At 48.0% G+C, this 15,319-nt stretch overlaps 2 protein-coding genes across 3 annotated transcripts; one reads left to right on the top strand and one right to left on the bottom strand.

The window, feature by feature from the left end:
* Positions 1-911: 911 nt before the first annotated feature.
* On the bottom strand, positions 912-14,302 carry ELL3 (elongation factor for RNA polymerase II 3). Its single transcript, XM_081227101.1, has 12 exons — positions 14,219-14,302; positions 4,097-4,230; positions 3,823-3,858; positions 3,363-3,475; positions 3,032-3,233; positions 2,863-2,942; positions 2,652-2,727; positions 2,284-2,467; positions 2,157-2,199; positions 1,859-2,030; positions 1,584-1,628; positions 912-1,504 (listed from the first exon to the last, which is right to left on the bottom strand). The coding sequence occupies exons 2-12, from the start codon at positions 4,226-4,228 to the stop codon at positions 1,394-1,396; spliced, it is 1,194 nt and encodes a 397-aa protein (XP_081083227.1). The 5' UTR covers positions 4,229-4,230; positions 14,219-14,302; the 3' UTR covers positions 912-1,393.
* Positions 13,523-15,310, top strand: SERF2 (small EDRK-rich factor 2). 2 transcript variants are annotated; one of them, XM_081227102.1, is made up of 3 exons: positions 13,523-13,642; positions 14,239-14,347; positions 14,950-15,310. In XM_081227102.1, exons 1-3 carry the CDS (start codon positions 13,636-13,638, stop codon positions 15,233-15,235), a joined length of 402 nt encoding a protein of 133 aa, XP_081083228.1. In that variant the 5' UTR covers positions 13,523-13,635; the 3' UTR covers positions 15,236-15,310. The 2 variants fall into 2 exon arrangements, with proteins under 2 accessions (XP_081083228.1, XP_081083229.1); XM_081227103.1 differs by having other exon boundaries at positions 13,524-13,642; positions 14,973-15,181.
* The last annotated feature ends 9 nt before the right edge of the window (positions 15,311-15,319 follow it).

Here is a 15,319-nt window from a genome sequence, read left to right as displayed (position 1 = left end):
CGGGAGGATCCCACATGCCGTGGAGCAGCTGGGCCCGTGAGCCATGGCCGCTGAGCCTGCGCGTCTGGAGCCCGTGCTCCGCAACCAGAGAGGCCACAACAGTGAGAGGCCCGCGTACCGAAAAAAAAAAAAAAAAGAATTGCTGACACTGCCGGGTACAGCTCTCTCCCCCACAGCCCAGGGTGTGGTCATCAACTTCCTTCTCCAGCGGAACTAGGAAAGGCAGTATCATTCCTCGTTGTGAGTGAAACATCCACTTTCTTATGCAACAGTGAGGAATGAAAAGGATACGACTGGTGTGATCTTTGGTTCAGATGAATTGAACCATTTCCCTCTTCCTTTTTGTGGGTAAATCCAAATGCTATCCACAGTTCTAGTTTTCAGTTACTGGATAATTCCAGATAGGAGCCCCAGTTGCAGGTGATCCTCAACCTCCATGTTTGGAAAAGGAGAGCTTTATTCCTACTATATCCTCTAGTTACCAATTTCAACAGGGGTCCCCTGCCCCTGGGCCGGTCCGTGGCCTGCTAGGAACCGGGCTGCACACCAGGAGGTGAGCGGTGGGCGAGTGAGCGAAGCTTCATCTGCCGCTCCCCATCGCTCGCATTACCGCCTGAACTACCGCCACAGCCCCCCGCCCCAGTCTGTGGAAAAATTGTCTTCCATGAAACCGGTTCCTGGTGCCGAAGAGGTTGGGGACCACTGAATTACGAGATTTGACAGAGTCTCCTAGCAAAATATATATCAGGATCATCCATAGTGCTTTGAAAAAGTAAATATGCCTAACCATAATCTTGGAGATTCTAATTCGTAAGACCTGGGCTGGGATCTGGGGATCTGATTTTTTAGGGAGCCCCAGAACTGGCTTATATACACAGCCAAGGGTAAGAGGATTCAAGGAAAACATAAACTTGACACAGAAGCAATCAGTTTTAATTTTTTAGCCATGTTTGTAAAAGAATTCACTTTCAGTACGTGGGTAACATCCAAGCCCTTTCCCATTATATCCAGTTGTATTACAAGTTCCTTTAGTTCTGTTACCAAAAGTTTTCATTGTTTCTTCAGGGAGGCTACCAAGTAAATTCTGATGTTCTCAAGGTATCTTGTCCTGGAAATGGTATCATTTCTCAGCATTTAAAAATAACTTGGCTGAACTAAAGGTGGAGAAGCCAAGTCTCTGCTACTTTTCCTAGTCTCTTGGGCACAGCTGTGGAGTCTTGGCACTGTGCCCATGCCCTAAAAATTTAAATATGGCAATATGAAAACCAAACCTTAAGAACCTGGTGGGAACATGGACTCAGCAATAAGAAGAGCAGACAACTGTACCCTAGTTAATAGCTGCTTTGTTCCTTCATAGCACACTGGGCAGAGGGTAAAGAGCCCTCTGTCATCTTCAGCTGCCCCTGTTCTTTTCCTCAAACTCCAGGATGAGACCTTTAATGTGGGACAATTTCTGATGCAGGTACTCACAGCGGCGCTTTTCTTCCCTGTAACCTGGGTACCGCTGCAGAGAAAAAGCATCCATGTCAAAAAAAAAAAAGTCAGTTCTGCCTTTTTGCTACCATTCCCAGGCCTGGTCTTACCTTCCTGAACTTTTTATATTCCTGGACTATCTTTTCTTCCAGCATCTGAAACAGAAAATGTTAGCACCAAGTTTAACCTTAAGAAAAAAGCTCCAGTTCTCTTAGGGAGTGAAGGAACTTCCCTTCTCATTCTACCAAATTATACAGACTAATTTTTCCCTTAAAACTGGCTTGCTTGTCACGTTGGTTGTTGAACAAACAGGATTATGGGCAGTTAGCCAGGAGTTGACGGCCAGTAGAGCTCAGGGGCCAGCCTGGGCCCATCCAGCCCTTACCTTGTGTTCTGGAGTTCCTCGTTGGGTGCTCTTCATCTCTGCTCCCAGCTCTCTGAACCTTTGGCTTGCAGCCCCAACACGGGCATGCAGGGTGCGGTATTCAGCATAATCTGTCTCAAAGTCCTGCTTGTAAGCATGGTGCTGTTCTGCACTGTGGATGGCCCTGTATTGCCTGCCAGGAGCAGAGTATTGTCACCTTCAATATCATTGCCCCCCAAAGCTTCCAGCTCCCAGGAAGTTTACCTTAATATCTCATATGCACAAGGCTTGATAAAATTGGAAATGGCAGGGGACTCACAGGAGGTAATCTGGTACCTCTTCAGGGCTTGGGGATTCAGAGTCTAGGAAGGAAGCAAGACATGAAGGTGATGATAGGCTTCCCCCCCCCCCACTATGGCAGTTTCACCCTCCTCCCATTAACTCACCTGCTTGAACTGAGGGACAGTGCACCAGCCTGGAGCTAATGTCTTCATCTTTATCTTCTTGCTCCCAATCTTCTCCCTCCTGTAGCTCCAGACTAGGCAGCCCTTGTAGGGGACTTGGAGCTAGAGACAGAGATCTGAGCCTCTTTTCTTTTAGTTTTACAGTAGCTGCAGGTGCTGGACGTTTCTGTTGGAGAAAATATCTCTGTCACATGAACAGTAAGCCAGAAGCCTCCTATTCTGTCCTTCTCTTTAAAATTACTTCCATATAATGAGCTCTAGGAGCATGAAAATGATAAGGTCCCAATTGGTACATTTTAGCCTCATTGGACACAACTCTCTTTGAAAAAACCCTTGCTATTACAACTTACCTTGTCCACATGTTTCTGGCTAGCAGAGGAAGGCAGTACCTGATCAGGCTCTCTGTTTGGAAGATGGGTCTGGTTCCTAGGATATTTGAAGAGGGAATGGGAGAGGTGAAGCCAAGGGTAGGGCTAGATCCCTTTTTACAGCATTTAGGGTGGAGATTAGAGAAGACAATACCAGGGCTTCCCAGATTAGTCCCACCCTGCCCCCAAGTACCTCACTTCCCATTGTGCCATGTGTTCCCTCAAGGATCCTGGGAGTGACTGTCCTTGACTGCTTGCCAGTGGATCTGACACCTGGCAGGGAAAGTGGCAGGGGCACTTGTTTCCCTAGGCTTCAGGCTTTGCCCCACCTTATCCCAACTCCCTGCAGTTTCTGGCCTTACCTCTTCTAGTGCCATCTGTGGCTGTGAAATTGTGTCTCCTGCAGAATAGTCTCCCATGTTCTGCCAGCTCTCGTGACCTCTGGCATCTTCAGTCAGGTTGTGTCCCTGAACTGAAGATGGGGCTGGGATAGAATCCATGGCTGCCCAAATAGTGAGGCACTCCCTGAGTGGACCCAGGCAGTGGAGGTGGTTAGGCCCAGATCTGGAAAGAGGTGGTTTAAAACAAAAAACAAACAAAAAACAGGAAGGTGGAGATCTTTGAAGCACCTCTGGATATCCCCTTCCCGGACTTTGCACAAACTCTTTCTTACCTGCTACCTATTCCCCTTACCTGCCTAAATGTTGGCACACAAGGTCCAAGCCACCACCAGGGCCCTCCTGGCCACACTGAGACACTATGAAGGAAAAGAGGCAGGACCAGCCAGGACCTGGGAGCCTCAAATACTGTGGGTGAAAGGAGACCGTAAGCTCTATGAAAGTCAGTTCCTCCTCCTACTATCAATGCCACTCCTCCCTGAGCCAGCCTAAGCCTGAAGATGGGTCCCACGGGGCTCATTAGCACACCAGGTGCAGCTGGGCCTGAGTTCCTCAGGAGGCTAAGACGGCACAGGCTCTTCAACCGCAGCCTCTTGGGACCACAACCCAGCAGCCCTTTGCCCCATTTGGGGTTCAATTCTCGAAACTTCCTCAGACCTTGACTGCCCTCAGCCTCCCGCCCTGATGGTACCTTCCTGGAGCCCATGTCTGTTCTCCCTACACTCCACCTCCACACACCCCAGGCCCGCGCTTACCCCTCGGTTGCCTTGGAAAGCAATCACTGGCCGAACCTGGGGGGAAAGCACAGACTTGAGCTATGAGCAGGTGAAGCAGCGTCCCGGATCCGGCGTTGGGTGCCCGGGGTGGGGGTGAGGGGACCTGCCTCGCAGGCTTCACTTGGAAAGGTGGGGAGGCCGGAGACTGAGGATGCTGCTTCCCATCCCCAGGCCCCTTCGGCAGGGTCGCCGGCTGAGGCCCGACTTCCCGAGGGGTAGGGGATGGAGAGGATGGGGCCCGGGCGGGCCGTACCTGTTGCCGCTGACACTCGTGCAGCGCCCGCAGCACCGCGTCGTTGAGCCTGAGCAGCAGGAGGCTGGTCCGGGCAGCGGGGGTGAAGCAGAGCCGGAGCTTCCCACTCAGAAGCTCCTGGGGTCCCTCCATGGCTGCGAGGTTCAGAGCAAATAGGACGGGAGCCACAGACCAGGGCCACTACCACCGCCGCTGTGCAGGGCTAGGCTGGCACACCCGGTAGCCCAGGTAGGCCCCGCCCCCCGCCGGGACCCCACCCCAGGCCCCACCCACAGCCAGCCCCACCTCTGATTTCCCGCTCGCGTGGGCGGCGCTTCGCTCTCCCCCAGATGTTAGCACCTATCCCAGCGGTTTCTTCTTGGATTGGCATGCGCTTTTTGGGCTTTCGGAAGGTGCTCTCCCAGTTCCGGGGAGAAAGTCTGCAGCCAGCTTCAGACCTCTCACCAGAGTCCCCAGTCCTGCCTCAGTTTTTCCACCTAACCTGAACACTTAAAGAGTTTCGGTCTCTAAGTGAAGCTGAACCTGCAACCCCTCGAGGGTTTTAGACTCAGAAGGGCGGGAGACAGCGACAGCGACTGGTTGCTGGGCGGGCCCAGCCCATCACGCCAAGAGCCCCAAGGGACCGGAGGCTGGCGGACCCGAAGGGGGATTCCCGACGCCAACACCTGGCCTAGCGCTTTTGCTTTTTCCTGCCCGACGTACTGCGGCGAACCTGGAGCCGGTTTCTAACTATGAATGGAGAGAAAATCAGGCCCCGTATTTTGGCAGCAGTGAAGCTTGGCTGTCGCAAGCCGGAGCGCCCCCCATCGATGGGCAGAGATGGGGGCCGTGGTTGGTGGCAGGAAAGTTGCAGGGCAGAGGAGAGGGAGAACTCAGTCCCAGGTCTCCCTTCCTGGCCTATACACGTGAGATTGGTGGACACTGGTGTGAAAGGGAGCAGGCTCACTCCCTCAGGAGGACCAAGAGGTGCCACGAAGTTTCCAGACATTCTGGAGGTCCAGATCCTGGTGCAGTGAAACCCCAGGACCAATCTCCTGTCGGCCCTTGGTGTCTCCACCTGTCACTGTTTGGGTATGTCTCCCAAGAGCCCTGGTGTTGTTCTCTTTCCTAGCTAGGATACCTCTACTAAATCCCTGGACGGGCATAATCCCAGATGACCTTAATGCCCTTCACCTTAAATCAAATTATCTATACATTTGTCAAAACTCATCAAATTGCACACTTAAAATGTATCTATTTTAATGTCTGTAAATTATACCTCAATAAAGTTGATTTTTATTTTTTGGCCACACCCTGCGGCTTCTGAGATGTTAGTTCCCCCACCAGGGATTGAACCCAGGCCACAGCAATGAAAGCACCATATCCTAACCACTGGACCTCCAAGGAACTCCCTAAATTTGACTTTAAAAAAATTATTTATTTATTTTATTTTTGGCTGCGTTGGGTCTTCGTTGGTGCGCGCGGGGCTTCTCTAGTTGTGGAAAGTGTGGGCTACTCTTCGTTGCGGTGCGCATGCTTATTGCGGTGGCTTCTCTTGTTGCGGAGTACGGGCTCTAGGCTCACGGGCTTCAGTAGTTGTGGCACGCGGGCTTAGTTGCTCCGTGGCATGTGGGATCTTCCCGGACCAGGGCTCGAACCCGTGTCTCCTGCCTTGGCAGGCAGATTCTTAACCACTGCGCCACCAGGGAAGCCCCCCAAAATTTGACTTCTTAAAAAAATTAATTAATTTTTGGCTGTGTTGGGTCTTCGTTGCTGCTCACAGGCTTTCTCTAGTTGTGGGGAGAGGGGGCTACTCTTCGTTGCTGTGCGTGGGCTTCTTATTGCAGTGGCTTCTTTTGTTGCAGAGCACAGGCTCTAGGTGCGCGGGCTTCAGCAGCTGCGGCAGGCAGGCTCAGCAGCTGTGGCTCGTGGGCTCCAGAGCGCAGGCTCAGCAGTTGTGGCACATGGGCCCGGTTGCTCCACAGCATGTGGGATCCTCCCGGACCAGGGCTCGAACCCTTGTCCCCTGCATTGGCAGGCGGATTCTTAACCACTGTGCCACCAGGGAAGCCCCACGGTTGGGTTTTTAATTTAGTATTTACTTGTCTTTATGGAAGTTATATATGTACATATAAGTTCCATACAAGACATAATGAAAAATATTTATCCCTTATTCCTTTCTGCTTTCTACTGCTTAAAGGAAGTTAAAGCTCTTTTAACTGTTTCTTCTGGCATTTATTGCTTTTTCTAAGTATCATGCCATTTCTGGCCTTTTAAGTGTCAGATATTAGCCATTGGTTTCTATCTTAAAAATGAGGATTTTAACTCTCCCATCCTCTCCATATATATGCATGTACTTTCTCTCTTCATCCTCCTAGTGTAGTAATGTTACTTTTTTTAGATCAATAATGAATGTTTACATTTTATGAGTGTGTAAATATTATTTACAAGCTGTGACACAGTGCACCGTTTACATTTCCTTTCTTGTATGTTTCCCCCTTGATATTAATAATTATTCCTTTTTTGGTTTGTTTACTTAGCTTTGTATGTACTTTTAAAAAAATTATTTAATTAATTTATTTTATTTTTGCCTGCGTTGGGTCTTCGTTGCTGTGCGCGGGCTTTCTCTAGTTGCGGAGGGCGGGGTCTACACTTCATCGCAGTGCACGGGCTTCTCGTTGCAGTGGCTTCTCTTGTTGTGAAGCATGGGCTGTAGGCATGCGGGCTTCAGTAGTTGTGGCACATGGGCTCAGTAGTTGTGGCTTGCGGGCTCTAGAGCGCAGGCTCAGTAGTTGTGGCGCACGGGCTTAGTCCCTCCACGGCATGTGGGATCTTCCTGAACCAGGGCTCGAACCCCTCTCCCCTGAATTGGCAGGCGGATTCTTAACCACTGCACCACCAGGGAAGCCCCTGTATGTACTTATTATCAATTAATTCTTTTTTATATCAATTAATTCTAATATGCTCCTCTAGAAGTGGAAATTTCCTCCTCATATATTCAAATATAATCAGTTATATTATCAATTTTATCAGTTATAAAACTTATCAGTTTTATAAGTTTCCATTTTTTTCCTTAGGTATATACCTCCAGACCCTTTCATTCTCCTGTTCCACTCTGAAATAGTTGCTTCTCTAAGCCTGCTGCAAAGTTATCATCCTGGGGTCTCCCTTCAAACAGCCTGGGGATTTTCTTATCTCCTATATTGGATGCCCTTTTTTCCTGAATTCTACTACTTTTTTCCTTGATTTACCCCCTCATTTTGGCGTACATCTCCAATAGCTTCCTGGAAAGGGTGCATGGTAGATAAGTCCTTTGAGACTGTGTGTCTTTATTCTATTCTACTTAATTGATAGCTTGGCTGGGTAAAAAAAATTTGGTTGTTAGTTATTTTTCTTCAGATATTTGATGACATCACTCACTGTCTTTTGGACTCCAGTGTTGCTGCTGACAAGTCTGAAGTCATTCTGATTCTTCATCCTTTGTACGTGACCTATTTTGTATCTCAGAAACCTTTAGGATCTTCTCTTTGACTCCAGTGTTCTAGTATGTTGTGGCATCGATCTTTTCTTATTCTTTGTGCTGGGCACTCAGTGGGCCCCCTCTCATTCTGAAACTCATATAATACAGATGTTGGACCTCCTGAACTGATTGCCTAAATTTTAAATTTTTTCCTCTCCATCACTATCTTCTTGCCCAATTTTCTTGACTATTTCTTCAAGTTTTATCTTCCAATGCTCTTATCATATTTTTAATTTCCAAGAGCTCTTTATTGTTCTCTGAATGTTTGTTTTTTATAGCTCCCCTGTTTTTGTTCAATATCCTCTTCATTTCTAAGGTTACTAATTATAGTCCCCCTCCCACTTTCATTTCTGGAATTGTTTCTGATCCTCTAAGACCTTATTTTCTGTTTCTGTTTTGTTTTGGCCTATTTTTATGTTAAAAGTGTTTTCTCCAATGCTTGCTGATCCTCAGTTATCTACTCATCTCTACAAGCAAGGCACTAAAATCTGACTAGAAGCTTAATATGCATGGAGAGCGCTGGTTGTACTTTAAGATAATCTTACTGGATCATTTCATTATGTGATCTCTGTAATTTCTCTAATTATTCAAGGCTTTTCCCATCTCAGGGCCTTGGCATATGCTATTTCTATTGTTTGTGTATTTCTTAAAATGTACTTGGCAGAAGTTACAGAAATCTGACTCAAGGCAGCTGACACAAAAAACAAATACGTATGGTGGTTCTCATAGCAGGAAGCTCAGTGAGAGAACAAATATTATAGTTGATGTATTCAGTGGCCCAAGAGCATCATCAAGGACCAAGTTTCCTCCTGCCACTCACTTTGCTTCAACCTAAGGCTTGTCCTTCAAGGTCATAGAAGCCAAAAGCAGCAAGGGTTATGTGAATTCTTATTCAAGTCAGTGGGAGAGAGCACTGTCTGTCTCCACAATGGAACAAAAATCCTTCCCTTTGGTCTGATAAGACCAATTTAGGTCATATGCTAACTTCTAAACCTATAACTGTCACAAGGTGAATATCATGCATGGTTTAGGCAATCCTGAGCCAGTAATGCTAAGAGTGATGAGTTTACTTTGATTGACTTAGCCATTCAGGACCACTTTTGGAATATAGGGAGGGAAAGAATTTCCTAAAACTGTATTGCTCTTCCTTGTTAAAGGAGGGATGTTAGAAATGTTTGGAATTCAGCTGCACTGCTGGAGCCTTCTTCTACTTTTCCTACAGGTCTCAGTTGAAAAGTCACCACAGGGTGGTCCAGTGGTTAGGACTCCATGCTATCACTGCCAAGGGCCTGGGTTTGATCCCTGGTCGGGGAACTAAGATCCCATAAGCTGCGTTGCGTGGCCAAAAAAAAAAAAGTCACCACAGAAGTGGGTCTCTCCCATTATTCTTTGTCCTTGAACTTTTGTTTCTCTTTTAACATTTAACACAAGTTGTAACTTCATACTGTTTGGTTTGGCTACTTGTGAATTTTAAGTCTCCTCTACTGAAGTGTTAACTTCATGAGGTCAGAAACCATGTCAATTTTGTTCACCACTGTATACCCACTGCCTAGAAGTGTCTTGCACTTAATAGGTGTATACTTAATATTTGATGAAGAACCCAGAAATCAATAGTATCTTCCTCTCTAACTGAATATCCAAAATATATTTTGAAGCTGCACACTTTTGCCATTTCTGCTGCCACCATTTTGGTCCAAGTGGCTATCTTCTGTTCCCTGATGTAATGGACATCTTTTGTTTGAGCTGTCTAGCATCCTCCTTTTCTGGGGAACAAACCCCCTTTCTTTGATAAACCTGTTCCTTCCCCATACTAACCATATGGTTCTGGTGGGGGCTACTCTTATTATATCCTGCCCCACACCACCTCCTCACCACAAAGGTAGGCACCTAAACCATCAGAGCCCTGTCCTGGGGTTTTAAAAACTGAATTTATAGGAAGAGACTCAGACCCCCTCTCTTGGACACACTGTGATATGTGAGGGCAGGGACCACTGGTGGCCCTTTCCTACCATGTCAAGGGATCTGGATCTGAGAAAATAAAGCAAAGAAATGGGGAGGCATCCCCTGTCATTGGTTTTAGTCATTCACACCCCAGCCCATGCCCCAGTTTGGTTATGTAAGCCAACAAATTCCCCTTTTTGCCCCAGTTGGTCTGAACTGCATTTCAATTATCTGTTACCCAATTAGGCCTAGAATCCTGGATGTCTGTGACAGCCTCCTGACTGGTCTCCCCATTTCCATTTACCTGCTCTAATCCACTTTCCTTCCATGGAGTGATCTCTTCAAAATTTACATCTTGCTGCTGAAGAGCAGTGACTGGGTTAAACTCTCAGCCCCACCCTTTATTACCTGTGCTTCCTTGGGAAAGTTATTTAACCTGCCTGTGCCAAAGTTTCTAAATAGGTAGAAAGGGAATAATGACACCTCAAAAGGTCATTGTAAGGCCCAAATAAGAAAAGTAAACTTAATATACTTAATAAGTACTCACTCAATGTTAGCGAGTAGTGGTATTAGCAGTAGTGACTCAGATCATATCACTACCCTACCTTCTCCCTGACCTAGTTTCAAAGCATGCTCACTAGGCATTAGTGACTCGCCTACTACCTACCTATTCACTAACCTTGTGGCTCTTGATGGGATGGCCTGAGGGAGCAGGGCCTTAGGGCCTTCACACATTCTGTTTCCTCTCCTAAAATGTTGTCCCCGCCTCCCCCCACCCCTTGCCCTGGCTAAATCCTCCTCCTTTTGCCTCAGCTCAGTTATCACTTGCTTTACTTCTCTAATCAAAGTTAGGGTCTACAGATATACTCCCTTTACAGAACCAGAAGTAGTATGATTTCTTACCAGGAGAGGTAGAAAAATTGTTCACAGATAGTCTTTATTCGGATTAAACTGACATGTATTTTGATGGATAGGTGCTTATGCTGTGTGCCCTGTTAACTCTTTTGAATATCATCCTTGTGTAAAATCAGTTCATTTCTTTCAAAGCAATTATCACAATTGATTTGCATATATATATATATATATATATATATACACACACACACACACACACACAGAGAAATACCTATATATGTATTATATATAGAGAGAGAGCTGTTTCTTCTTCTCTACACTATATGTTCCGTGAGTATGGAGATATACATGTTTTGTTCATCACTGTATACCTAATGACTAATACAGTAGTTGGTACATCGTTGGTGCATAACACAATGAACATTTGTTGAAAGAATGAGTGATTTCTTTGGCAATTCCTGGAAACGTTAGACTGGAGGGAGGTGTGGCAACCAGCCTAGGTTCTGTTAGGATTGGAAATAGACTCTTGAGCATGGGGGTAGAGTGGGGTGAGTTAATAAGAAGAGACTTGTTACAGGGTTGTTCCACTCTCTCACCCACCTGAGCAGCTGGAGTTGATAAAGAGGTAGCAGGTGCCAAAAGAGAACTTGCTTCCTCATCCTGCACTATTTCACTCATCCCTGGTTAGCTCAGTTTTCTCCATGGGGCTGGTTCTGTAGTCTCTCTATATGCAAGAGGACCCATTGGAACCTGGGGGCTAGGAAGCCAGATAGTCCAAACTCTTTTTGTGAACTGTGGTCAGTCTGTTGCTATAAGTCTGCAGATGCTGTCCCCACCCTTGAAGTCCAGTTTCCTCATCTTCTCACTTTATATGTGGGGTCCCTAAATCCTGCCTCACCTCCTTCTCTCAGAGCCTTGGGTCCCTAACTCCCAACCTCGTGCTAAGTTAAAGTGGAGGTATTTTCTCTGCCCTCTGGCTGTTGGCCAGTGGCCACAGTTCTTCACCACATGGGCCTCTCCTCCTGACATGACATCTGGCTGTCCCTGAGCCACTGATCCAAGAGAGAAAGGAAAGCACAAGCTGCAATGTCTTTTAGCATCAGAAGCGATATACCATCACTTCTGCCATATTCTATTGGTCACATAGACCAACCCAGATTTAGTGTGGGAGAGGATTACACAAGGATGTGAATACCAGAAGGGAGGGATCATTAGGGGCCATTTCAGAGACTGGTTAATACTCAGGAGTTAGAGGAATTTGGAGAATGAAGAGGAGGTTTTAGGACTTGCCAAAGGGAGATGGAGAGGACATTAACCAAGTGCCTATTATGGGCCAAGTCCTTTATATTAATTATCTATATTAATCTTTTCCACAACACTAAGGGGTAGATATTATTCCCATTTTTCATATAAAGGAAATGAAGCATGGAAAAAATGATTGTCCAAAATCAAATCCAGTAAGTAGCAGAGTCAGAATTTGCACATTGTTATGTGTGCCACCAATGTTGATCTATTACCTTTGGTATGTACCAAAGGGTGGGATATATGCTACTGGTGATATAAGAAGTAAATTTAATAGTATAGAGACATAGCAGTAAGTAACATTGAAAGTATAAAAATTAAATGCTTTTCAATATTCTGATGATGGCAAGAAAAAGCTTCAGTTTGGGAGACTTATGCCTTATTACCTCTTTAACACTTGTTAATTTCTCTGAGAAAGAGAGGGCAGGCCCCAGTTTCAGTAGCTTTGACGTTGATGTTATTTTGGTAGAATTTAATAATACATTTCCTTTTCATTGTATTTCTTTTTATAGTTACTTTCGGTTTGTGGGCAGGTGATACTGATTTTAAATTTACTAAAGGAATATGAAGTTTGGGTTATATCCTTCATTTGAAACTGATACAGGGAGTTCCCTGGTGGTTTAGTGGTTAGGATTTAGTGTTTTCACTGCGGAGGCCCAGGTTCAATCCGTGGTGGGGGAACTGAGATCCCCACAAGCCACACAGCGCAGCCAAAACAAAACAAAACAAACCAACCCTGGTAAAAAATTTTAAAGTAATAAATAGTAGTAGTTCAAGTGATACCTGGGTATGGCAAAAATTGTGCGGATGGTACTGAATGAGGTTTATTGTCTTCCCTCAGCTCTATGTTGAGAAAGAAGCCAGTCTGAAGTGCCAGCCTCAGCTTGGTTCTGCTGTGGGCACTAGCTGGAGAGAATCGGAAGTTAAAATTTACAACCAGTCCTTTCCTAAGCATTTCTCCTTTATCCCATGAATTCCTTGGGACTGGTGGGGAGTCTTGTACACAGATTAGTGAAACTGGGAATGAGAGCGATTTTAGTGGGAAATCTAAGCTTCCCGCCCCATTCAACTGCGAATTGTAAACCAGGTGTGGTTGGTGGTGATGGTGGAGATAGTACAGTACAGTGGGGAAATGCCAGAGGGAGAAATGGACATAGCATGTGGATTTTCCAATCTCTTAGTCCCTGATCCAACTCCATAGTCTGTGATTTTGGGGTCCTCCAATACTTCCAAGCTACATATTTGAAGCTTCTATGGGGATATGAACAGGACCAAAGTTTTAGGACATATGGGATGTGGATGCGAATTTCTATACTGGAGGAGTTTGGGATGGGGGAACAATGTGGTTAGAAAGGGGTTTCTGAAGTTGCGTTTGTACACGATTTTACATAGTATGCAAACTCAAGTGTCTAAACAGGTGGTTGGTTGGGGGGGATCCTAGGTAACAAGGGCAAGTTTAGTCCCAGAGTCTTGGTAACAGCACCGGCCGGACCATTTCAGCCCCCACGAACCCCCAGCCCTCTGTTTCCCCTACGTTCCCTCAAAGTGAGTCTGTCCGTGTCCCAAACAGTCCCCGCATGAGGGCACTCTGCCAGGTCACGTGCCCAAGCCCGCGGGAGCACCACGTATCCACCCGGAACGCCCCCCCCTCTGCCCACGTGACCTGGCCTACTTTCTCCCCTCCCGACCTAACGACTTGTTCGGAAAGCCCCGCCCCACGCAGCGCGTTCTGCCTGCGAACCTCCGCCCCTTATCCGCCCGAGCTCCAGCGTGGCTCGCGGCCCCCACGTGTTTCTTCCTGTCCAATGGGAATCGGCTCCAGGGCGCGAAGGGGCGGGGAGGAAAAGACAACTTCGTTACGCTTCGAGAAAGGGGCGGGGCCTGCAACGTCGTATTGAACGAGGGGACGCAACGGAGGCAGGCCGGAGCTGCTGCCGTCGCCATGACCCGTGAGCACTGAGACCCCCTCCTCTTGCCCTTTTCTCCTTTTCCATCCTAAACATGACTGCCGGACCTCGGCATTGACCTCGTTTTGGCTTCCCCAACGAGACCATTCTCTAGGAGCGCTGTTTAGCGACCCTCACACTTGGAGCCCGGAAGTCGACCCTTTGCCCACCGAGACACTTCTTGAGAACCTCCCCACCTTGTCAGGCAAAGGCCCTCCCCGACGCTCTGCGGTGTGGGAAGAAGCCCTGCGCCCCTGTGATAGACCCAGATCCCCCATTCCAGATCCCTGCCCATCCCCCACAGAGACCCAGACCGTCTAAACATACCGCCACCCCCTGTCTGGGCCCCCATGCTGCCCCGAAATTCGAAGCACGCTTCTAGCAGGCTCCTCAGGACCGTCCTCCGTCCACTCCCCACTTTGACCTGCCCCGGGGCAGCTACCCCCTCCGCCCAATCTGCAGCCTAGGCCCCGAAAAGGGCCGGTGTCGGCGCCCCGGGAATGAAGTGTTGGACCCTACGAGTGTCCGGTGAGGGGAGAGGGTCGCCGGTGTGTGGCCAGAAAGGCCCTCGCGTCTCACCTTTTATCTTCTTTCTCTAGGCGGTAACCAGCGCGAGCTCGCCCGCCAGAAGAATATGAAAAAGCAGAGCGACTCGGTTAAGGGAAAGCGCCGAGATGACGGGCTTTCTGCTGCCGCCCGCAAGCAGAGGTAGCCCCAGGGAGGGGAGGGGAGGGGAGGGGAGGGGTGAGACCTGGCTTTAGACCAAGGGTTGTACCTGGAAAGAGAGTTAGCTCAGAGCTTACATCTAGACGAGTCGTGAGAGGCAGAGTGCATTGTTTCCTCTAGGGTTTTATTCCTCTCACCCTTTAAATTGTTAGCTCACAGCCTTATAGGAAGGGACTGGGGCGGGTGCTGCCCTCGGTCTGATTTCTGAGTGCCCCCGGGTCTGACATTAAGGGCAAGGGCAGGGAGCTTCACATTTCAAATGCAGTGGTGGTTATGACAGCCCAGTACTTTTGGCCCTCCTTGCTGTTCATTTGTCCTCCCTTCTCCCAGCCTTCTCACTGGTGTTGCTGGGTGTGGTACTCAGCACAGAATAGCCTTGGGCCTGTGTGGCCAGACTTCTGACCCCTCGGGCAATAGCCAAATAGAGACTGATTGCCTTTTGAGCCTCAGCTCTCTTCCTCTTGTTCTCCTAGGGTGGGAATACAGCAGCTACATGCTGAATTTTGTCCCATCCACTTCCATCTTATCCTTTGTGCCCTTCATCCCCCTGCATCTTGTCCCTTTTGCCCTCTGGTACCTCCCAGTGCCCCATCATCTCTACCCCCAGGGACTCGGAGATCATGCAGCAGAAGCAGAAAAAGGCAAACGAGAAGAAGGAGGAACCCAAGTAGCTTTGTGGCTTCGTGTCCAACCCTCTTGCCCTTCGCCTGTGTGCCTGGAGCCAGTCCTACCACGCTCGCGTTTTCTCCTGTAGTGCTCACAGGTCCCAGCACCGATGGCATTCCCTTTGCCCTGAGTCTGCAGCGAGTCCCTTTTGTGCTTCCTTCCCCTCAGGTAGCCTCTCTCCCCCTGGGCCACTCCTGGGGGTGAGGGGGTTACCCCTTCCCAGTGTTTTTTATTCCTGTGGGGCTCACCCCAAAGTATTAAAAGTAGCTTTGTAATTCCTTGAGCGCC

This window comes from Mesoplodon bidens, assembly GCF_964165515.1.
Source record: "Mesoplodon bidens genome assembly, chromosome: 3".
Classification (NCBI taxonomy): Eukaryota; Metazoa; Chordata; class Mammalia; order Artiodactyla; family Ziphiidae; genus Mesoplodon; species Mesoplodon bidens.
Note: the sequence above shows the minus strand (reverse complement) of the source record. Positions and strands in the feature narration are given on the sequence as shown.